Here is a 24,739-nt window from a genome sequence, read left to right on the forward strand (position 1 = left end):
GCTCACCCAGGTTTCTACTTTTGTGCATGCCTAAGAAGTGATCATTCAGCTCTTGACCTCATTGTTTTTCATAAGGTTTATTTTCTGTTAACATTTAAATGCTTTTTAAATTAGCTGATACCTATATACCACTTTCAGGTGTGAATTAGGCCTTAAAATCATTGGCTTATAGTTAAACTATCTGGTGTTTGAAGCTTTTTTTGTTAATGTCTAGCTTATGTATCCTTGGCCATGATAACTGATCTCTGTACCATAGTTTCCTGTCTTAAGCACTAATCAAAAATCAAGAAGTGGGAGAAGCGTCTTATAACAGAAGTTTTCTGTGTCTGTGATGGTTGCTCCTTGAGGTGAAGGAAGTTCTGCCTTTGTCATCTGGCCGCTTAGCACCCTCTGCGCGTTCTCAGGACACCACTCTCGCCAGAACTCTCTCTATGCGTTAAGCAGCTTGTTCCTCAGCTACCGGAATCATAGATATTTGTGACTGTATAGGAGACTCTTATATCTGTCCCCTTTATCCCTTGGCTAGATGATCTGTCTCCACAGGAAGGAGAAATGTGTATATTAATTGAAGGGATTATTTTCAGATTCTATCTGGAACTCTAGTAGGCTAATATGGGAACGATTTGGCATCACCCATGGCCACCTGGTGGATAATTAACATAATATTATTCCAAAGCTACATTGTATGTCCTCAGTGTATTTCTTTAAAGAGCATGTATGACTAGGGGAATAAAAAACAAAATATAACTACAAAATGATATTAACAGTACCTATGAAGGATTGATGTTGATTTAAAAAATTTTTGTCATTAAATATTTTCTACATTGAGCAGACTATTGTTTGACATATTATTAGTAGAGGTAGTATTCTGTGTTTAAGCACACAAATCAGTTGGATTTCAACACAACACAACCACTTACAGCCTTGAGGAAAGCACTTCACATTTTTGTGACTCAGTTTCTTCATTTTCATAAACATTAAATTTGTACTGTAAGTGGAGTGCTTTTCTGACTAGTTTAGTTTTTGGGTTAGTTTTTATAACCAGCATCATCATCATTACTATAGTCCTCAACACCCAGGGTACATCCTGGATTAAGGGATTAAACTCTAAATTCAAACACCTGAGTATGAACCCTATGGGATGTGGATAGTTAATACCACCAGGAATCATAGGAGCAACTGGTTCATCGTGATATCCACTTCACTGAATAGAAGGGAGGATTACTTCCACCACTGATATATCTAGTGGTTTTCTGTAAGAGCCTAGAGGTGTACTGAGGTATTGCCATCATAGTTATTTTTACAGTTGCCCTTCACATCTCACCTTGGTCTTTACATGTTCTGTCTCATTTTTATTCCATATCCCTCTAGAAGCAATAAGGGAGATACAATATTTTCTTTATTACTTCTCTCCAGACATATTTTTGTTAATATTAAGAGAAGTTCATTGCTTCAAATACATTTCTAAGGCAATTTCCCTCCTATTGTACTATAATGATAGAATAAAGATGGTCATTCAATATACTTCTGTGGTAGAGAAGTAATTCCTTGTTGGGTACATTTATTTGTATCTTTGTACTAATTTCTATAAATTTTACTTGAATGTTTCATATTTTTTAACAATTCACCATTTTATCATGTATATTTAGGTTATCATTAAACACTACTTAAAATTTTTAATGGGTGTGCATTATACCACTGCGTGACAAAAAGACCTTATTAATCTGTTGCTAAGGTTTTCCTCTCATAACAAGAACATTAAAAATGCCAAATAATTTTCCAATGATTAACATGATTTATTAAAGTGCAATATTTGATAAGCAAGTATTACTGCCCCCAAGTTTTATGATCCTGATACCTGGAAAGACAGAGGTCTAGGGTGGGAACTCTGTCCTGGCTGAGAGCCAGACTTAGGGAGAAAGATCCATGGAGCTGGATACCACCACTGATAACATTAATGGTAATGCATATCATTAAAATTTTTAAAAATATATGTATCATTGAAAAAAGTGTATCTGTGTGCATCTTTAGTTGCCATTCTATCATTCTATCTCATTGGAATAAGACATTATGACAAAAACCCACACAGCTCTCTTTGACAAAGAGGAGAAATCCTTGCTTTAAAAATGTTGGGAAAGAAAGGTAACTTAATATTTAAATGTGGTATCTGCACAACTTCAGGGAAAGCAATAGAGAAGGGACCACATGAGTAAAAAATTTATTGAGAGTCACGAAAATCTAAGGGAAAGCACCTACCACGAATATTGGAGGGTCAGTGATTTTAAACAAATCTTACCTAGATATCAAGAGTTACTATGACATCTGTGTTCTGACATGAATAGAAAGTATTCTTGAACAACAGAAGCTATGTTATAATAGTCAGTCTGTTGGTAATAGACACTTTGAGGGTTTTACGAAAGTATTCAAATGGTTTGTATATCAGATGTACAACTGTGTTAGGGTTCTTCAGAGAAACAGAACCCATAGGGGATAGATCTATTGATAAGAGATAGATAGATAGATGATAGATAGAGAGATGACAGATAAATCAGATGGATAAAGGTATACAAATATAGATATATAAATTCTATATAGTTACATAATCATACATAGGCATATATTTTATATATAGATATTCATATAGAGATAGATGTGGCACCAATCACCTGTCTATCTATCCACTGAGAGAGAGACAGAGAAGATTTATTATAAGAAACTGGGCCACATAATTATGGAGGCTGAGAAGTCCCGTGATCTCTTTTCTACAAGCAAGAGACCTCATAGACCTGTGGTGAAAGTCCTAGTCCAAGTGCAGGAGACCAGTGTCATAGGTCAGACTATCAGAGTGTAGGAGACCAGTGTCATAGGTCACACTGTCAGACAGAGTGCAGGAGACCAGCATCATAGGTCAGACTGTCAGTCAGAGTGCAGGGGACCAGTGTCATAGGTCAGACTGTCAGACAAAGTCTAGGAGACCACTGTCATAAATTAGACAGTCAGACAGAGTGCAGGAGACCAGTGTCATAGGTCAGACTGTCAGACAGATTGCAGGAGACCAGCATTGTAGGTCAGACTGTCAGTCAGAGTGAAGGGGACCAGTGTCGTAGGTCAGACAGTCAGACCAAGTGCAGGAGACCAATGTCTCAGGTCAGATTGTCACACAGCATGTAGGAGACCAGTGTCATAGGTCAGACTGTCAGTCAGAGTGAAGGGGACCAGTGTCGTAGGTCAGACAGTCAGACCGAGTGCAGGAGACCAATGTCGCAGGTCAGACTGTCACAGAGCATGTAGGAGACCAGTGTCATAGGTCAGACTGTCAGACAGAATGAAGTTGTCCAGTGTCGTAGGTCAGACAGTCAGAAAGAATGTATTCTTCCATCCTCGGTCTTTCAGTTCTATTCAGGTCCTGGATGGATTGGATAATGCTCACTCCCATAAAGAAAGGCAAAATTCTTTACTCAGTCCATGAAATCAAGGGATGATCTCATTGGAGACATCCTCACAGATAAATTTTAAAAAATAATTTTAAATAGGTTGTGTCAATCAAAAAACTTGTTTTTATTCTTCTGATTTTCAAAATCCTTCTTTCCAATTTAATATCTTGTCATGTTCTTATTTCTCTGAGTTGATAAATCGTCGTTCCCTTTGAAATACTCTTTTCCTTCCTTGCATTCACCGTTTGCTTTTTTACTCTGCCTTTGGTTTGCTGAATGTATTTTGTTTTAGAAAATCTCTTATGTGTCAGCTAATCCTTGCATTTCTGCTGTTAGGAAGGTCTTTGGACAAGAGTAAATCTTAAAAACTGCCAAGTTGTGCTGAACTATGACCCAAGTGATTCATTCATCTAGGAAACAGTCAGCGCCAGTGTGACATTTCCCTGGTTGCCATCTGATTCCCCTGGACAGAGTCTCTTGGGGACTGGAGGCCATGGTGGGGGGCCGGCACCTGAGAGCCCAGCAGCAGGAAGGGGCTGGATGCCTCGCGGTTCACTGTGTAGATGTCCCCTTAGTGACCATGCGCTGCCTATCTTTCCAAATTCAGAGCCTCTTGAAATCACCACCTCCTTAAACTATAAGATGCCCAGCTACATGACATAAGTGTGAAGATGAACAGTCAGGTTTTAACAGCCTTATAAACACACTTTTGACTAAGCCTCCAATTTCAGTACCACCTGTAGTCAATGGCAATACCTGGTCACTCCAGCTTCAAGCTATTGGAGAGTGTTTTTCAGCATGATTTAACTTGCTTCCATTGCCAGCTTATTTCTCTTAATTACAATAATTATTAGTATATGTAACCTTGCTTATATTTAATTAAATACTGTTTATTGTTTTTCTTTTCAGCATATTTTATTGCTGTTGTATCCAAATCTCATGATCTTTGTACATTTATACCTAAACTTAAAGTTTTCAGACCATGCTAAACAATCATATCAAAAAAAAATTAAAATGTCTTCTTTAAAAATTGTTATTTTTTCTTATTCTTGAATGATAGTTTAGATGGGCTTAGAGTTTAGAACTTGTGCATTTTCCTCTGAGCATTTTCCTTTGAGGCTTCCTTTTTGACTCATGGGTTATTTGGAATCATGTAGTATAATTTCCATGGACTCAGAGATTTTTCTAAAATATTTCATTTGTTATGTTATTGATTTTCAGTTTTATTACATGATTACAAGAGGACACAGTCTGTAGAGTTTCATTCTTTTAAATTTGTTCATGTTCATTTTATGGCCCATAATATTCTCGTCTTTGGTGAATGTTTTTGGAGACTTCAAAAAAAAAGTATATTCTATTTTTGTTGGGTGAAGACTTTTATCTATTTCTGTCTCCTAGTCAGCGTAACTACAGAGTTGTCTTTATATTTTCAGGGTTCATTTCTGCTCATATGAATGTTTCAGCAAGAAAAGGTCAGTGCCGTCTTGAAAAAGGCTACTTGGGAACATTGCTAAGTGGCTTACATCTCCACCATGATAATAACTTGACTCCAGCTGTTGAGCAACTCACACACTTAATCTGCTCCTTGTGCTTGTTAGTATCTACTCGGTATAAGGATAGCAATGGGACACAGTTCAAGCATCAATTTTCTCAGCTGAGAATATTGACAGGCAGTGGCCAACTCCTGGACAGGAAATATTTAAAATAAAAATAAATTGAGTAAATAATAACATATTTCAAAGAGGGGCTTGATTGGATAGTAGGAGAAGAAAAAGACAATGAAGCAAGGATGATAAGATGAAAAGTAGGAAAAAATAACACATAGCTACAATTTATTGGGTCACCCAACAGGGCAAGCAGTGTTTACTGCTATTTTTCTATCTATGAAGCATTATTAGGCTTTAGAAAAAAAAAACTTTTCATGTAACTACTTTGAAAAAGCAACTCCTCTTTAAGCCACATCACAAATAAATATCTCTTCCCTCCCATCTCCAATAAACATCTCTAACTGAGCCTATTGTTTTTTATGATTATGACAAACATTACACTATTCAGCAATACACCACTCTGCCCCATAAAGCTCTTGTCTAAATCACCTAGAAACTGGTGCAGTGACTCTGGCATAAATCAGAGAATGGGTATGTATTATAATTTATTGTAAGTAGGTGGTATCTTTTGGTATTTCTGAGAGCACAAGGACCTTTAAATTGTTCAATTTACCCTAATGAAATTTTTTAATTCAGGTTTTTGTGTTAAAGTGTTGGGTTCATCATTTAAAATCTGAGTTTAATTTTCAAAAATCCACTTGGATTTAGACTGAGTTGTGTTTTACCACCTTACCAAAAAGGAGATAACATAGAGAATCCATGAGGCAGTGAGTTTTATTTTATCCTTTGTTTTATTTAAAGATGGCTTTGTATAATGTAGGTAGAATAGATTTGAAACAAATATGTACCATATTTGTAATCACACAGAGATTGAGTTTGGGTTTAAACATCCTTCTGTCTCATGGGATGAGAGCCTGCACATCCTCGGGAATAAGTACCCCAGAGGATTATCACTCTCATGGGTATGTCTTATGAAAATTCTAAGTAAAAGAAGAATATAGCAAAATGTATGCAGGAAGCACTTCTTAGTACCCAAGATGTCATTCAGATACCAAACTTAAAAAGTAAAACTGCATTTAAAGAGAAAGCTAGGAAAACTGTAGGAGCATGTCTCTCCTTTCAGGTTTATGTAATTGAGTTTTTGGAGTGCAGTTACATTCATTTAAAAAAATTTAAACAGGTATAGCAGATAACATAATTTGTTGGTTTTCTAATATTGAAATGTTGGTACTTAATATGCTATTAAAAAATCATGAATTCATCCAAATAACTCTGCAAACAGCATTTCTCCCTGTGGAAGAGTTAATAGGTGGACAAAATGGACAGACTTTTTCTTACCAAAATTACTTGTAAATTATTAGGAATAAAGAATAATTCATGAAGTACTGGCTTTGACCTAAGCCCTCCCTCCTCTACTTAGAATTCAGACTCTCCACTGTAGAGTGGGTGCAGATCATGATTTTCAAATTAGTTCCAGTCAAAAACTCAATTTATTATTTCCCCTCACGCTGTCCCCCTTCCTCAGGAGTCTTTGCAGGGCCCCCTTCACCTCTTTGTTCTGCAGGGTGTAGATGAGGGGGTTCAGCAATGGTGTAACCATGGTGAAGAAGAAGGTGACAAACTTGCCGTGTTTGGAAGCAAGTTGGTTCTTAGGGTCTGTGTACACCATGGCCACTGTCCCATAGAACATGATGACCACGCTGAGGTGGGGGAAGCAGGTGGCAACGGCCTTCTGCCTTCCCTCCTCAGACTGGATTTTCCCCAAGACTTGAGCTATGAAGCCATAGGAATTCAGGATCAACCCCACTGGCACGATGGTGAAGAGAACAGCAGAGATGGTCATCTGCCACTCACTGGCAGCGGTGTCCCCACAGGCCAGGCATATGAGTTCAGGAACTTGGCATAAAAAGTCATCCAGGTGGCGGTGAGCACCGAAGGGCAGCTGGAATGTGACGGGGGTTTGGGTCACAGATTCCATCAGGCTGCACAGCCAGGCCGTGAGCACCAGCTTCCAGCACAGCGGACGGTTCATGATGACGGTGTAGTGCAGGGGCCGGCAGATAGCGACGTAGCAGTCAAAGGCCATTACCACCAGCATGACGCCTTCTGTGGCCCCAAGACAGAGCAACACACAGACTTGGAGGACACAGCCTGTGTAGGTGATGCTCTTGTCTGGCCCCCACAGGTTGGACAACATCTGGGGCACAGCAGCTGTGGTGTAGCAGAGATCCAGGAAGGAGAGATTGCTGAGGAAGAAGTACATCGGGGTGTAGAGACGAGGGTCCACGCAGGAGAGCAGGATGATGGCTGAGTTGGAGAGGACGATCATGGTGTACAAGAGGATCACAGCCCAGAAGAGAACAGTTTCTAGCTGTGGCTTTTCAGAGCAGCCCAGAAGGATGAAGCCGGCTGGGAAGCTCTTGTTGGTCATGCCTACTGCTTTTGGCTTTGGGGTTTGCATGTAATTGTAAACAATGTTGTGAACAAGTTTTGCAGAAAGGCTTTACTTTCACTTATTTGGAGAATGCAAGCATTAATAGCTTTCCAGGGAGTTTTGGGAAATGGGATATATGGGTATTTTTTACAACATTAGACCAATAGGATATTATATTTTTCATAAGGCTATGGTTTTAACATTAAAGTAGTTTGGTAGCACACTAAAGTTGGGACTCCTATCCACAATCTTTAATCACAAAATACAGTAGACACCTTCATAATCACCTTAGATCATGTGAATGTTCCTCCAAGTTTATTCTTGCAGTCATGCATATAGAATGTCTAAAATATTTGGAACTGCATGTAGAACACCAAGTTTTATCTTTGAAATACATAGCCCTCCAATACAACAGAGCATTTATTTTCATTGCTTGATATTGTGAATAGGAACAAGCAAACTGAAGTTATCCACAAAATAAGGCTGTTCTGTTCTCCATGTAGGCTCTAAACCATGAAGACCCTGAATAAAAGTCATTTTCAAGTATATGAAAAATAATCTTGGGATTGGAGACATACCAGTTTTTAAATGAGGGAAGCCTAGCTTGGATACCTGGTTCTTTCATTTAACTAAAGTAATTCAACTCTACTTAAGCAAACAACTTAAAAAATGAGTCTATATTCTTATATGAGAAATGGTTATAACCTTCACCTCTGGGGAATAACCGTAGATATTATTGTTTAATTGTGCCCGCTACCTTAACAACAAAATGGTAAGCATTATAATCACAGTGAAATGAAAGCATTATAAATGCCCTTTAATTCTTGCATGACAAATGTCCATTATTGTGCTCCTCCATAATCACTTGGCATACTAAATAAATTTCAATAAAGAACCAGAATTTAATGATAGAAAAAAATCTAAGTGAAAGATGATGCAGAGGCATTAATTAAACAATAGAATCATAGCACATTCCATTTTTCATTACTGTCCTGGAATATTAATTCCTGTCTCCTAGGAGCAGTTGAATAATTCAGAGGATATCAAGAATGTGGAAGGTATAGGACAAAAAAAATGCTGTCAGGTGGAGGAAACTGACTTTTAGATTATGAAAATTAAATTTTGGAAGTGGCAAAACAATGCACAGATTTTGAGGAATATACAGGGTTATGCTTCTCTTCAACAGCGACTTTCTGTCTCTATTTAGCAAGTGCTGTGTACCAGCCACTGTGCTCTGACGTGGGAATACACTGGGAAAGAGAGAAATGAAATCCCTGATTTTGCAGAACTCAGAGACCCATGGGAGATAGAGACAGCAAGGGCAGAAACAAGTAAATAAATAAGAATTCAACCATTTTTAAGATAAGTCTAAAACATAAAAAAAAGAGGGTATTACAATTTAGGGTAACACTAAAAGGTGGAAGAATAGAGAAAGATAATTCACAGAGGGGAAATGGGAGGACCTTCTGGTGCTGAGGAAATGTGCCTGCTACAAAAAGTCCAGCTGAATGGGGCAGAGCGGGAGCTGTGTGGCTGGATGTGGTCAGGAACGTCCGCTGAACTCAGCTTCTTGGCGCTACATTCCCGTGATCATGCCCTGAGCCGATCCCATCATCTTCGGTGCAGATACCCCTGAATTAACTACAGAATATCCATCTGCTACTTCTTCCGTCCTCTCTGTACCCACAGAGTTTGTTTCCTATACTCACCTTGGTCTGCCTCAGAATGCAATACTACATTAAAGTTGGTATTTAGGTAAAATGTTTTATTTTCATCTGGTTTTTTTTTTATTGAAGTATAGCTGATACACAACATCTATTGGTTTCAGGTGTACAACGTCATGATTCAACAATTAAATACATTATGGAATGCTTACCATGAAAATAATTCACAGGGATAAAAAGTACAGCAGGGGGGATATTGTCGAGTAATATTGTAACATCTGGATTTTGTTTTGAAATGATATCATGGGTTCAATTCCTTTATCTAAAGAAAAATAAACTCATATCAATGGTATTATGCGAATGTTTTTGCTAAAATTATGTTGAATTATTTTTTAAAGCCTGTAGTCTATAAATGCTTCTAATGAGCACTACAGATTATTTAACACACATGTGGAAAAAAGGAGAAATAAAAACATCTCTAACCCCACCATCAAATATAATCTTTCCTTTAAAACATTTGTTTCTTTTTTTTGACACATTTTTAAATGAATAATGTATATACAAATACAAATATTTTACATAAAAGGTATATCTAGAATACAACTTAAATGTGATAGCTCTCTATATATGCAAATATTATAATTGTGTACATGTTCTCATGACTAAATACTTCGGAAATACTACTTTTTTAATATGCAATTAAAAGTGCCATAGAATTTTACCTAAGCAACAGATCCTATACAAAAAGTATTTTATTATTTTTAAAGAAAGTTTCTTCAAATTTTTTAACAAAACAACATAGATATAGCCATCTCTATGAATAATGCTGACTGAGAATACACTTTATTAAGAAAGTATTGTCTTTCAGGGTCATATTGCTTCCCAGGAAGGATCTACGCCCTGATCTGCCACAGAGGACAGTCCTGGCCTTTTAATTTTTCCCACAACCAATGATAATCATCAATTTTCCCATCTGTGATTCATAAAATAAGGATAAACACCCTATTATGGATTTAATATGCATTTTTATTGCTAATATGTTCACCTGTTTCTGCATATTCTTCACCAAAATGTTTGTGATATTTTTAACTTGATTTATCTTTTTCTGCTTAATATGTAAGAAATGGTTACACATTACTGACTTTCAATTTTTGATGTATACCCACATAAATTCTACATTTTAAAACATCTTTTAGCATAGTTTGTATCTTTCTTCTTCTCAGATACTATTTTTTTCTTTTTCGAATTGTAATTTGTATTGCATGGTGTTTCCTTCATCAAATTTGCTCATGCTTTACGTAAGTATTTCCCTATACGTTTATTTTGTTAAATTGGAGTTTCATTTTCTACATCTAAATCTTTAATCAATCTTATTTTTTTGTGGGGGAGGGCATCTCTAATATTTATTGATCAAATGGTTGTTAACAACAATAAAATTCTGTATAGGGGGGTCAATGCTCAATGCACAGTCATTAATCCATCTCAAGCCTAGTTCTCTTCAGTCTCCAATCTTCTGAAGCATAATGACCAAGTTCTTACATGGTGAACGAATTCTTACATAGTGAATAAGTTCTTACATGGTGAACAGTACAAGGGCAGTCATCACAGAAATTTTCGGTTTTGATCACGCATTATGAACTATAAACAATCTGGTCAAATATGAATATTCAATTGATTTTTATACTTGATTTATATGTGGATACCACATTTCTCCCTTTATTATTATTATTACTTTTAATAAACTGATGAAGTGGTAGGTAGAATCAAGATAAAGGTAGAAAACATAGTTTAGTGTTGTAAGAGAGCAATTGTAGATGATCAGGTGTGTGCCTGTAGACTATGTGCTAATCCGAGCTATACCAGGGCAATAGAACATCCATGGATGCAGAAGCTTTCTCTCAACATGGGGGAGTGGGGGGTGAGGTTCTAAGCTTCACCACTGTTGTTCCCCAATTTCTCACCTGATAGCCCCCCTGTGAACTGTGCCTGTCTTAGGTTGTTCCTCCCTTGAGGAATCTTACCCGTCTCTGGCTAACCAGTCATCTTCCGGGGCCATACAGGGAAATGTAAAGTTGGTAAGTGAGAGAGAAGCCATATTGTTTGAAAAGGTTAGCTTTTTACTTCTTTTCAGATTTATGCCCTGTAACTTCTATGCCCAGCACTTGTCTCGAGGTATCTTTACCACCTGGAGGAATTATGATACTCAGTAAATTCGATATGAGGCACGAATTCTATTTAAGGGTTGTAATAAGGAAGGAGGAAGAAAATCTATAGATGTAGCATATAGAATAAAACATGGGAGGATTGATTATTTCTTTGACATATCTTCTTGTAGAGTACCTTAAGCATGTATAGGTTTTAAAATACTAACTAACTTGCACACACATATTAACATAATAGGAATACAGTGACATAAACAAAGCAAATCTATAATTACCAGCCATCTCCAGTGAAGCCAAGAAAACCATTTAGACACCCTAGGCATTTGTGAAAATTAGTCTATGATATGATGGATATTGTCCAACTGTACATGAACAGTCTGACAGATGTCAGACAAATTAAAGCAACCCATTTCTGGGATCTGTTCACATCCCATAAGTTCTTTTAACTGTAGATAGTCTATAGTCATAAGATTTTGGAGCACTACAACTTGCACCCCTACCAACTTCTGATTGAGTTCCAACAGTACAGATCCAGTCAAATTCATTGTCTCACTGTATGCACACGCCAGCCTAAACATCTCTCTCCTCATTCCAATGGCAAGTCCAGGAAACGGTGGGTGGACGCAGCCACAACCACAGCATCGCCTGGATCCCTTTGGAGGCTTTTTGATGATCATCTGCTGGCACGAGTCCTCCAGAGAGTGCTGATGCCGGAAGCTCCTCCTCATATCGTATCTTAGTTCATTTTCTGGGTAGCCAAGCTAGGCCTTGATCTTCTGCATAAAAACAAACAGACACTTTGCCCACACTTTAACATGCCCTCTATACCACTGTGCAGAACTCATTGGAGGTCAGCACACAGGAACTGATTTTTTTTTAATCTTTATTCTACACTTATATGAAGAATACTATGTTTACTATGCTCTCCTCTATATCAGGTCCCCCCCAAAAACCACATTACGGTCACTGTCCATCAGCATAGCAAAATGTAGAATCTCTACTTGTCCTCTCTGTGTTGTACAGCCCTCCCCTTTCTCCCTTCCCCCACTATGCATGCTAATCTTAATATCCCCCTTCTTCTTCTCCCCCTTATCCCCCCCTGCCCACCCATCCTCCCCAGTTTCTTTCCCTTTGGTACCTGTTAGTACATATTTGGGTTCTGTAATACTGCTGCTGTTTTGTTCCTTCAGTTTTTCCTTTTTTCTTATATTACTCAGATGAGTGAAATCATTTGGTATTTCTCTTTCTTCACTTGGCTTATTTCACTGAGCATAATACTCTCCAGCTCCATTCATGTTGCTGCAAATGGTAGGATTTTTCCTCTTCTTATGGCTGAGTAGTATTCCATTGTGTATATGTACCACATCTTCTTTATCCATTCATGTGTAGATGGACATTTAGGTTGCTTCCAATTCTTGGCTATTGTAAATAGTGCTGTGATAAACATAGGGGTGCATCTGTCTTTCTCAAACTTGATTGCTGCATTCTTAGGGTAAATTCCTAGGAGTGGAATTCCTGGGTCAAATGGTAGGTCTGTTTTGAGCATTTTGATGAACCTCCATACTGCTTTCCACAATGGTTGAACTAATTTACATTCCCACCAGCAGTGTAGGAGGGTTCCCCTTTCTCCACAGCCTTGCCAACATTTGTTGTTGTTTGCCTTTTGGATGGCAGCTATCCTTACTGGTGTGAGGTGATACCTCACTGTAGTTTTAATTTGCATTTCTCTGATAATTAGCGATGTGGAGCATCTTTTCATGTGTCTGTTGGCCATCTGTATTTATTTTTTAGAGAACTGTCTGTTCAGTTCCTCTGCCCATTTTTTAATTGGATTATTTGTTTTTTGTTTGTTGATGCGTGTGAGCCCTTTATATATTCTGGATGTCAAGCCTTTATCGGATCTGTCATTTTCAAATATATTCTCCCATACTGTAGGGTTCCTTTTGTTCTATTGATGGTATCTTTCGCTGTACAGAAACTTTTCAGCTTAATGTAGTCCCACTTGCTCATTTTTGCTGTTGTTTTCCTTGCCCAGGGAGGTATGTTCAAGAAGAGGTCACTCATGTTTATGTCTAAGAGGTTTTTGCCTATGTTTTTTTCCAAGAGTTTAATGGTTTCGTGACTTACATTCAGGTCTTTGATCCATTTTGAGTTTACCTTTGTATATGGGGTTAGACAATGGTCCAGTTTCATTCTCCTACATGGAGCTGTCCAGTTTTGCCAGCACCATCTGTTGAAGAGACTGTCATTTTGGCATTGTATGTCCATGGCTCCTTTATCAAATATTAATTGACCATATATGTTTGGGTTAATTTTTGAAGTCTATAATCTGTTCCACTGGTCTGTGGCTCTGTTCTTGTGCCAGTACCAAATTGTCTTGATTAATATGGCTTTGTAGTAGAGCTTGAAGTTAGGGAGTGAGATCCCCCCTACTTTATTCTTCTTTCTCAGGATTGCTTTGGCTATTCGGGGTCTTTGGTGTTTCCATATGAATTTTTGGATTATTTGTTCCAATTCATTGAAGAATGTTGCTGGCAATTTGATAGGGATTGCATCAAATCTGTATATTGCTTTAGACAGTATGGCCATTTTGACCATATTAATTCTTCTTAGCCATGAGCAGGGGATGAGTTTCCATTTGATAGTCTCCCCTTTAATTTCTCTTAAGAGTGACTTGTAGTGTTCAGAGTATAAGTCTTTCACTTCTTCAGTTAGGTATATTCCTAGGTATTTTATTCTTTTTGATGCAATGGTGAATGCAATTGTTTTCCTGATTTCTCTTTCTATTGGTTCATTGTTAGTATATAGGAAAGCTACAGATTTCTCTGTTTTAATGTTGTATCCTGCAACTTTGCTGTATTCCGATATCAGTTTAGTATTTTTGGGGTGGTGTCTTTAGGGTTTTTTATGTACAGTATCATATCATCTGCAAATAGTATCAGTTTTACTTCTTCTTTACCAAACTGGATTCCTTGTATTTCTTTGTTTTGTCTGATTGCCATGGCTAGGACCTCCAGTACTATGTTAAATAACAGTGGGGAGAGTGGGCATCCCTGTCTGGTTCTCGATCTCAGAGGAAATGCTTTCCGCTTCTTGCTGTTCAGTATAATGCTGTCTGTGGGTTTATCATATATGGCCTTTATTATGTTGAGGTACTTGCCCTCTATTCCCATTTCGCTGAGAGTTTTTATCATGAATGGATGTTGAATTTTGTCGAATGCTTTTTCAGCATCTATGGAGATGATCATGTGGTTTTTGTCTTTCTTTTTGTTGATGTGGTTGATGATGTTGATGGATTTTCGAACGTTGTACCATCCTTGCATCCCTGGGATGAATCCCACTTGGTCATGGTGTATGATCCTTTTGATATACTGTTGAATTCTGTTTGCTAATATTTTATTGAGTATTTTTGCATCTACATTCATCAGGGATATTGGTCTGTAATTTTCTTTTTTGGTGAGATCTTTTCCTGGTTTTGGAATTAGGGTGATGTTGGCTTCATAGAATGAGTTTGCAAGTATTCCCTCCTCTTATAATTTTTGGAACACCTTAAGGAGAATGGGTATTATGTCTTCTCTGTGTGTCTGATAAAATTCTGAGGTAAATCTGTCCGGCCCCGGGGTTTTGTTCTTGGGTAGTTTTCTGATTACCGTTTCAATTTCTTTGCTCGTAATTGGTTTGTTTAACTTTTGTGTTTCTTCCTTGGTCAGTCTTGGGAGGTTGTATTTTTCTAGGAAGTTGTCCCTTTCTTCTAGGTTTTCCAGCTTGCTGGCATATAGGTTTTCATAGTCGTCTTTAATAATTCTTTGTATTTCTGTGGGGTGTGCCATGATTATTCCATTCTCATTTCTGATTATCTTGATTTGTGTTGATTTTCTTTTTCTCTTAATAAGTTTGCCTAGAGGCTTATCTATTTTGTTATTTTCTCAAAGAGTCATCTCTTGGTTTCATTGATTTTTGCTATTGTTTTATTCTTCTCAATTTTGTTTATTTCTTCTCTGATCTTTATTATGTCCTTCCTTCTGGTGACTTTAGGCCTCATTTGTTATTCTTTTTCAAGTTTTGATAGTTGTGATGTTAGACTATTTATTTGGCATTGTTCTTCCTTCTTTAGGTGTGCCTGGATCGCTATATACTTTCCTCTTAAGACTGCTTTCACTGCATTACCACAGAAGTTGGGGCTTTGTGTTGTTGTTGTCATTTGTTTCTATATATTCCTTGATCTCTATTTTGATTTGTTCATTGATCCATTGATTATTTAGAAGCATGTTGTTAAGCCTCCATGTGTTTGTGTGCCTTTTTGTTTTCTTTGTAGAATTTATTTCTAATTTTATGCCTTTGTGTTCTGAAAAATTGGTTGGTAGAATTTCCATATTTTGGAATTTACTGAGGCTCTTTTTGTGAGCTAGTATGTGGTCTATTCTGGAGAATGTTCCATGTGCACTTGAGAAGAATGTATATCCTGTTGATTTTGGATGTAGAGTTCTATAGATGTCTGTTAGGTCCATCTGTTCTAGTGTGTTGTTCAATGCCTGTGTGTCCTTACTTATTTTCTGCCCAGTGGATTTATCCTTTGGGGTGAGTGGTGTGTTGATGTCTCCTAAGATGAATGCATTGCAGTCTATTTCCCTCTTTAGTTCTGTTACTATTTGTTTCACATATGCTGGTGCTCCTGTATTGGGTGCATATATATTTAGAATGGTTATATCCTCTTGTTGGACTGAGCCCTTTATCATTATGTAGTGTCCTTCTTTATCTCTTGATACTTTCTTTGTTTTGTAGTCTATTTTGTCTGATATTAGTACTGCAACCCCTGCTTTATTCTCGCTGTTGTTTGACTGAAATATGTTTTTCCATCCTTTGACTTTTAGTCTGTGCTTGTCTTTGGGTTTGAGGTGAGTTTCTTGTAAGCAGCATATAGATGGGTCTTGCTTTTTTATCCATTCTATTACTCTACATCTTTTGATTTGTGCATTAAGTTCATTTACATTTAGGGTGACTATTGAGAGATATGTACTTATTGCCATTTGCAGGCTTTACATTCGTGGTTACCAAAGGTTCAAGGTTAACTTCTTTAGTATCTTACTGCCTAACTTAGCTCGCTTATTGAGCTGTTATATACACTGTCTGGAGATTCTTTTCTTCCTCCCTTCTTATTCCTCCTCCTCCATTCTTCATATGTTGTATGTTTTGTTCTGTGCTCTTTTTTAGGATTGCTCCCAACTAGAGCAGTCCCTGTAGGATGCCCTGTACAGGTGGTTTGTGGGAAGCAAAATCCCTCAGCTTTTGCTTGTCTGGTAATTGTTTAATCCCGCCATCATATTTAAATGATAGTCGTGCTGGATACAGTATCCTTCCTTCAAGGCCTTCTGTTTCATTGCATTAAGTATATCATGCCATTCTCTTCTGGCCTGTAGGGTTTCTGTCGAGAAGTCTGATGTTAGCCTGATGGGTTTTCCTTTATAGGTGACCTTTTTCTCTCTCTCTGCCTTTAAAACTCTTTCCTTGTCCTTGATCCTTGCCATTTTAATTATTATGTGTCTTGGTGTTGTCCTCCTTGGATCCTTTCTGTTGGGGGTTCTGTGTATTTCCATGGTCTGTTCGATTATTTCCTCCCCCAATTTGGGGAAGTTTTCAGCAATTATTTCTTCAAAGAGACTTTCTATCCCTTTTCCTCTTTCCTCTTCTTCTGGTACCCCTATAATACGAATATTATTCTTTTTGGATTGTTCACATAGTTCTGTTAGTGTTGTTTCGTTCCTGGAGATCCTTTTATCTCTCTCTATGTCAGCTTCTATACGTTCCTGTTCTCTGGTTTCTATTCCTTCAATGGCCTCTTACATCTTATCCATTCTGATTATAAATCCTTCCAGGGATTGTTTCACTTCTGTGATCTCCTTCCTGACATCTGTGATCTCCCTCTGGACTTCATCCCATTTCTCTTGCATTTTTCTCTGCATCTCATCCCGTTGCTCTTGCATTTTTCTCTGCATCTCTGTCAGCATGTTCATGATTTTTATTTTGAATTCTTTTTCAGGAGGACTGGATAGGTCTGTCTCTTTCTCAGGTGTTGTCTCTGTGATCTTTGTCTCCCTGTATTTTTGCCTTTTCATGGTGATAGAGATTGTTTGCAGAGCTGGTACGAGTGACAGCTGGATGAGCTTTCCTTCTTGTTGGTTTGTGGCCTGCCTGTCCTGGGAGAATAGCTACCTCTAACAGCTTATTCTTGGCAGCTGTGTGCAGACAGGGCTCCTGCTACCTGTCCGGTTGCTATGGAGTTTATATCCGCTGTTGCTGTGGGGTTGGCCTGGTTGGGGCTGCTTCTCCAAAATGTTGGAGCCCCTTTGGATGGGGAATGGCCAAGAGGCTATTTATCTCTGTAATGGGCCTCTGTGCTCCCTGTTACCTTGGGGGATATAGTGCCCAGAGATCCCCAGATTCCCTGCCTCTGGGCTAAGTGTTCTGTCCTGCCTCTTTAAGACTTCCTAAAAGCACTCTCCAAACCAAAACAACATCAGCAACAATGAAAGAGGAAGAAGAAAAAAAAAGGAAAAAAACAAGGGATTTTCTTTGTCCTCAGGTGCCGATCTCTGGCACCCGCTCACCGGTCTTGCTGCCCTGTTTCCCTAGTATTGGGTTCCCTGTCCCTTTAAGGCTTCCAAAAAGCACTCACCAAAAAAAAAGGGGAAAATGCGTGATTTTCTTTGTCCTCGGGCGCTGGTCTCAGGCACCCGCTCACCGGCCTTACTGCCCTGTTTCCCTAGTATTGGGGTCCCTGTCCCTTTAAGGCTTCCAAAAAGCACTCGCCAAAAAAGAAAAAAAAACTGCTCCAGTTTCTTTCCACCCGCCGGGAGCCGGGGGAGGGGCGCTCGGGTCCCACTTGGCCGGAGCTTGTACTTACCCCCTTCGCGAGGCGTTGGGTTCTCGCAGGTGTGGATGTGGTCTGGATGTTGTCCTGTGTCCTCTGGTCTCTATTTTAGGAAGTTGTCTTTGTTATATTTTCATAATTCTATGTGGTTTGGGAGGAGAGTTCCTCTGCTCTACTCACACCGCCATCTTGGCTCCGCCCCGGGCCATGCTTTTTTCAATCTTATTTTTTACATGTGAAATTGGGACCTAAATTTGATTCCTAATTTGTTACTATCTTATCAAAATATTTTATTGAAAAATATTTTCTTAGTTTATTTCATCACAATTTTTCTGCTTTTACTTGCCAAGAACTCTGCTAAAGTGATGGCATGGAGCCACACATCACATCATCGTGGTCATGGACAAAAATTTGACAATCTGTCAGGGGAATGATTTCTTTCTCTCCACCATTTCCTATTTTTTCAGATAATAACACTATAAACTTTCTGTAATTGCACTGGGAGTATTTAATAAGTAGCTTAATACATACATGTTAGTTCTAAATGAACAATAAATTCTTTAAGGCTGGCCCTGTTTCAGATTACTATACAGTGCCCATAGATGTGAAATCATTAACCTCTAGGGTTTATGCTAAGTTACATTGTACTAAATATTGCATTACACTTCTCGGTATCCCATTTAATATCAGGGATTTTAAAAATTTACTGTCATGATATGATAAATGAAATACTGGGCATAAAATTTCTGTAACAAAACAGCAAAAAATTAAGTTATGATTCTGTATGTGGCTGTGTGTTAAGAAACAGATTCTCCATAAAGTACGAGGAGTTATTGAGACTGAAAAGACCATAATGATAAAGTATGCATCTTAAAATACACTTGACACATTTTCTGTTCCCTGAAATTCCACATAAATTTGGGTAGGTTCCCTTCTAGTCCAAGGAAATGTTAATGAGTCTTAAACTTATGTGAGTCTGATTTGTTCCTTTCTTGTTTTCTAACATCTCAACCTCAGATGTAAGCTTACCTGTGTTGGAAAGAAGTCAGTGGCAGGATCCCGATAATAAGCTTTAGGCTGCCTGGGAGCCATCTGATGACCTTCCAGCTTTGACTCCTTCTCTCAAGCTTCCCTACGTGAGGCGACTCCCACCTAGATATATAGCATTGTCTGTTGTCATTCAGATGTGAGAAAAGGGGTGAAAACATTTCCGTTGAGGGGAAGAGCATAAGAAGCTTAGAGGGAACAACTCAGGAGGTCCCCAGGGGACTCATTATGTGGCTCATTAGCTAGCAGTCCAAAGAGTTTAAAAAGCTTGGAAAAAAATGATCCCCATGTTTTCAGTATGTGAACTGAGCTAGCACTTTACCTTGTTCCATTTGACTGTCTTCAGGTGATCCTTACTTAACACTATGAAGCAGTTGATACACTGATTGTATCTGTTAAAAATTTTTAAGTCACCAGTTTGCATATTCATTCCACAGATGTTCAATAAATTTCCAACTCTTATGTTACACATTGAAAACACAAAAGAGATGAAAGGAAATAAGAAAGAATGAAAATAATAATCTTTATCAGTTTGAAATTGATTGCCCTTACCATTATATTAAAAAAAGTCAGAGGACATTAAAGGAGTCAAAGCAGTATTTACATGAGAGAAAAGAATCAGTTGGGTTTAGAGACTAAGGATAGAGAGAAAGATAAAAAAAACCCAGTTTTATCTAATACATGCAATGAGGGGTAGCATACATATATATATAGGATTCTTTAATGGTTCATTAATTATTGTTAGAGGAAATACATGTAACATGTAAAAAAATCTGAAAGTCTTTAAGCACATTTCAAAGCCAAATTCTGAATTACATATACTGACAACTAAAATTAGAAACCTGTAAGTGTATAAAATTCAGGCATCATTTATAAAATGTAAATAAGGAACATGTGATAATACAGGAAAGAAAAGCAAAAGCAGGTATGACATCAACATGACATGGGTATGAATCCCATCAATTTACTCCCCCAAAAACATGAAAAATACATCATCTGTCCATGGACAAAAGGGCTTTTGAAGAAACTGTGAGATCCTCATCCATATACAAACTACCCTGGGGGAGTGTCACCCACACACGCATCAGGTCACAGGCAGACAGAACTCAGTCCGAGCTGTCAGGCCTGCAGTGGCCAGAGAGCCAGGTCTGGACTTTCTCCAGTTCACTTGTGACCTCATGGGGAACACTGACGTGGGCGATCACAGACAGAAGAAAAGAAACTTTCTTGATGTCCAGGTTTCCAGAGGAGAATTTCCATCACACTGCTGGAGAGAAAAAAATACAAATTTGGACACATTGAAGTAAGTGAAAGGACCAGTTTGTCTAAATAAAATAATTTGTTAATGAGCACAACAAAAACATAATATAAGGGAGAGAAATAGAATATTTGTGGGTAATTTAAGCTATAATGTTCCCAGTGTAAAATAGACCGCAGTGTCTTGGAGAGGTTTTGCATAAGCCTCATGGTTACCACATAGTGAAAGTCCGCAGAGGATTCACAGAAGAGAAAGAGAAAGGAATGAAAGCATTCCACGTGGAAATCACAACTTTATGACGGATTTCAGCAAGAAGAAAAGGACAAGGCCAGAACAAAACAACTAGAAAACACTGGGATGTCCTTAGTCAATCTGTACCAATAAACAATTACATTAAGTGTAAATGACTCCAGTTGTCCAATGAAAAGATGCTGGGATGAGAGAATTAAACAGTAACTAGAAGCGGTTGGAGGACAATGGCAGGACAGGCCGTCACCGCGACGACCGCCTCCCCGCACACACCAGGAGCAGCTGGGATGAGGGCACCTAACCGGGAGCTCCCCAAAGGCTGCAGAGCAGACCGCCTGCCCCTGGCGAGGAGGAGAAGCCCGCACCGTGAAGGAAGAGCCGCTGCTTCCTGGACCCTCCGAGCCCGCGGGCGGGAGCGAGAGGCCCAGCGCAGAAGGTGCCCATGCCCAGGGACCCGGCATGCCTGGCTCCGGGGATCTGATTCAGAAAGACAATTCCCCATTGCACTGGCTTTGGAGGCTGGCAGGGTGGGACACTGGAGGGCGTGGAGCACTGAGGGGGGCTGAGACTCCATCACTTGGGGAGGACTGGAGTGCTTTGTGGGTCCCTCTGAGACCCAACACGGAGGAGACGTTTGAAAGGCTTTCTAGCCTTAGGAAGTGTGCAGAGGGCCACAGCTCTGAGGGAGCCGTCTAAGGAGGAGAAGGACACTTCCCAGCATTCCCGCAGATGCTTGCAACCAGGCAGTAGTGGGGCCATCTCTGAAGCCCTCCTCCTGCCCTGCTGGCTCAGGCCCTGCCTTCCCTGCAGCCCTGCCTCCCCAGGTACACTCCCCAGGGGTGCTCGGCCATTGCTGACAGACACACAGGGACATCCGACCCATAGCACACCCCGGCAGAAACAGCTGCATGTCACAGAAAAGGGCACTCAGAGGTGAGCAATGGGGAGCCATCCTCAATAGGAGACAGGCAGGAGGTTGGCCCCTCCCACAGCCCCACCTCAGCAAGTGTCAGCTGCAGAAAAGAACCAGGCTCATGAGAGCAGGAGGTGTGAGCTGTGGGCCCCACAAGATGCCTGCTGCATAAATACACGACTCTCTAGGGCAGGAGACCGGCATCTAATTCAAAGGAGGAAGCCCAGAGACCCCGACAGAATGAGGAGGCAGAGGAATATGTTCCAAACAGAGTAACAAGACAAAACACCAGAAAATTCCTATATGAAATGGAGATAAGCAATTTCCCTAAAAAGAATTCAGCATACAGGTATAAAGATGCTCACTGAACTGGGGAAAGAATTGGGAATCAGAGTGAGAACTTCAACAGAGGCACAATATATATCAGTGTCATTGAGAGCTTCAAAATAAATACCCACAGTCAAAAACACAATAGAATGAACAGTGGGCTGCAGGAGGCAGAGGACCGCACTGGTGAGCTGGGAGGTAGGGCTGTGCAAAGTAAACAAGATGAAGAACAGAGGGAAAAAATAGCAAAAAAGGGAGGATACGGAGAAAGCTCTGCGAGAACTCCAGATGAAACATTATTCTCATAATAGGGGTTCCAAAATGAGGAGAGACACAAAGTGGTAGAAAGTCAATTAGGTGAATCCTACCTAAGATATGAAGAAGAGCTAATATGCATCCTTCTTAAAGTTTTCCAAAAAATTGTGGAGAAGGGAACACTTCCAAACTCATTCTGAGGCCACCATCTCTCTAATACCAAAACCCGACAAAGACACTACAAAAAAATTACAGACCAATATCCCTAATGAACATGGATGCCAAAATACTCAACAAAATATTAGCAAACCGAATTCAAAAATATATCATAAGGACCATCCATAAACAAGTGGGATTTATTAGAGAGATGCCTGGATGATACACTATCTGCACATCCATCAATGTGACACGCACATTAACAAAAGGAAGGAAAAAAACCTCGTGATTATACCACCAGATGCTGAAAAATCATATGACAAACTTAACGGCCAACCATGATAAAAACTCTCAACAGAGTAGTTGTAGAGGGAACGTATCTCAACATAATGAAGGCCATACACAAAAAAGCCACAGTCAACATCATACTCAATGGCAAACAGCTGAAAATAATTTTTCTAAGATTGGGAACACGACAAGGATGCCCACTCTTCCCACCTTTATTCAACGTAGCACTGGAGGTCCCAGCCACGGCACTCAGGCAACACACAGAGATAACAGGCATCCAGACTGGTGAGTGAAATAAGTCTAACAGAGAAAGCCAAATACCGTATGATTTCACTTATATGTGGAATCTAAAGAAATAAACAAATAAAATAAGAATAGACTCATAAATACAGAGAACAAACTGGTGGTTGCTATAAGGGAGGGGTTGGAAGGTGTGTGAAAGAGGTAAAGGGGATAAAGAGGTAAAAACTTCCAGTAAAAAAATACTTATGCCACAGGAGTGTAAAGTACAGCATAGAGAATACGGTCACTGCTATTGTAGTAGCTCTGTGTGGTGACAGGGTGCAACTACCCCTACTCTGGGGGGGGCATTTTGTAATGTCTATAATTGTGGAATCCCTATGTTGTACTTCTGAAACTAATATAGTATTGTGTATTGATTGTACTTCAATTTTTTTAAAGTTCAAAACATTTGTATTCCTATACTATTTTAAAGTATGTTATTCTAATTTAATATCTGCTTTTATGTTGCTTAAGATTAATTAAGTTCCCTTTTGAAAGAGTTATTTTGTTCCCTATAAAAATTGTTTATTATGTTTACTCCATCCATTTGTTATGATTTCTATCTTGTATTTTACAAGTTTTCTTCCTAATTCTGTTTGTAGGCTTTCCATTTAATAACCCATCCTATGTCTATTTTTCTGAATCCAGAACACTTTTGCTTTCGATATGTCCATTAGTTATATTTCCACAGTCATGTCTTGTCAGGCAGGAGCAGTTTCACAGCTTCATGAAGTGGGTGCAATGTGTTATTGATATTGTTTGGTAACATTACTACAGGAAAACACACTATATATAGTTGCAGTACTTGTAAATTTCTTCAGTATGTTCATGGCCCAGGACATGGCCTATCTTTAATGTTTAAGCTCTCTCGTGTTTTTGTTGGGTAGAATGCTCTAGCTGTCTGACTTACGAATGGTAGGACTCTTTTTTTCTCATTTAGTTGTGTTTTCCACTTCTTTGAGTCTCTCAATACGAAAAGTTCAGTGCCATTTGCCCAAAATCACTTGAAACACATTGCAAATTGGGCCCATGCATAAAAACGGTGACCAGAGCTCCATCTGCTGAGCATCTCTGACTGCTCATCTGCTCCTGCGCTTAATAAATTGACTCAGCATGTGAACGGTGGTTGACATGTGTGCAATTCAAAAGCATCGATTCACACATTTAACAGGACTAACAGTAGTGGTCACATACTGGCAAAGAAAATATTTTAAAGTGAAAATAAATCGAATAAATAATAAAATTATTTGAAAGAAAGGATTAAATGGATATTTAAAGAACTGAAATGGTGAAGAGAGAAGATAAATGAGAAGATAAATAAAAATACATACACACAGTGGCCATTTCATTGGCTCAGCCAACAGTGCAAAGGATTTCTTGTAATTCTTCCTTCTATGAAGTTTTCATCAGCTTTTACAAAAAATAATTCCACACAATCGCAACTACTCTGAAATATGAATTTCTGCTTCTTCAGCTTTGTGAAACCTTCCTGCCATCTCCACGAAGCCTCAGCAGCTCTGTCCCTCTTTTACCTTATGTCTGTGCCATGAGCATTTCCATAATCCCTATCACCCAGGCATGTTGCGATTGTGTAAATATTTTAGAAAATCTCAAACAGCTTATTTGACCATTGACTTCCATTGTCCTGGGAAACATAAGAGGAAGAGACATGTGTAATGTCTGGGAGGAAGCATTTAGTTGTCCAGCTCTCCATTCTCTCATGGGATCACACGTGGAAATGGACTGGTCCCAAGGATGAAGCAGCACAGAGTGTGAAACCCGCACACAGGACACT

At 38.9% G+C, this 24,739-nt stretch overlaps 1 protein-coding gene across 1 annotated transcript; it reads right to left on the reverse strand.

Annotated features, from left to right (window-relative positions):
• Positions 1–6,518: 6,518 nt before the first annotated feature.
• Positions 6,519–7,472, reverse strand: LOC140846005 (olfactory receptor 2H1-like). Its single transcript, XM_073221437.1, has one exon. It carries the CDS (start codon positions 7,470–7,472, stop codon positions 6,519–6,521), a length of 954 nt encoding a protein of 317 aa, XP_073077538.1.
• Positions 7,473–24,739: the final 17,267 nt, after the last annotated feature.

This window comes from Manis javanica, chromosome 14, assembly GCF_040802235.1.
Source record: "Manis javanica isolate MJ-LG chromosome 14, MJ_LKY, whole genome shotgun sequence".
Classification (NCBI taxonomy): domain Eukaryota; kingdom Metazoa; phylum Chordata; class Mammalia; order Pholidota; family Manidae; genus Manis; species Manis javanica.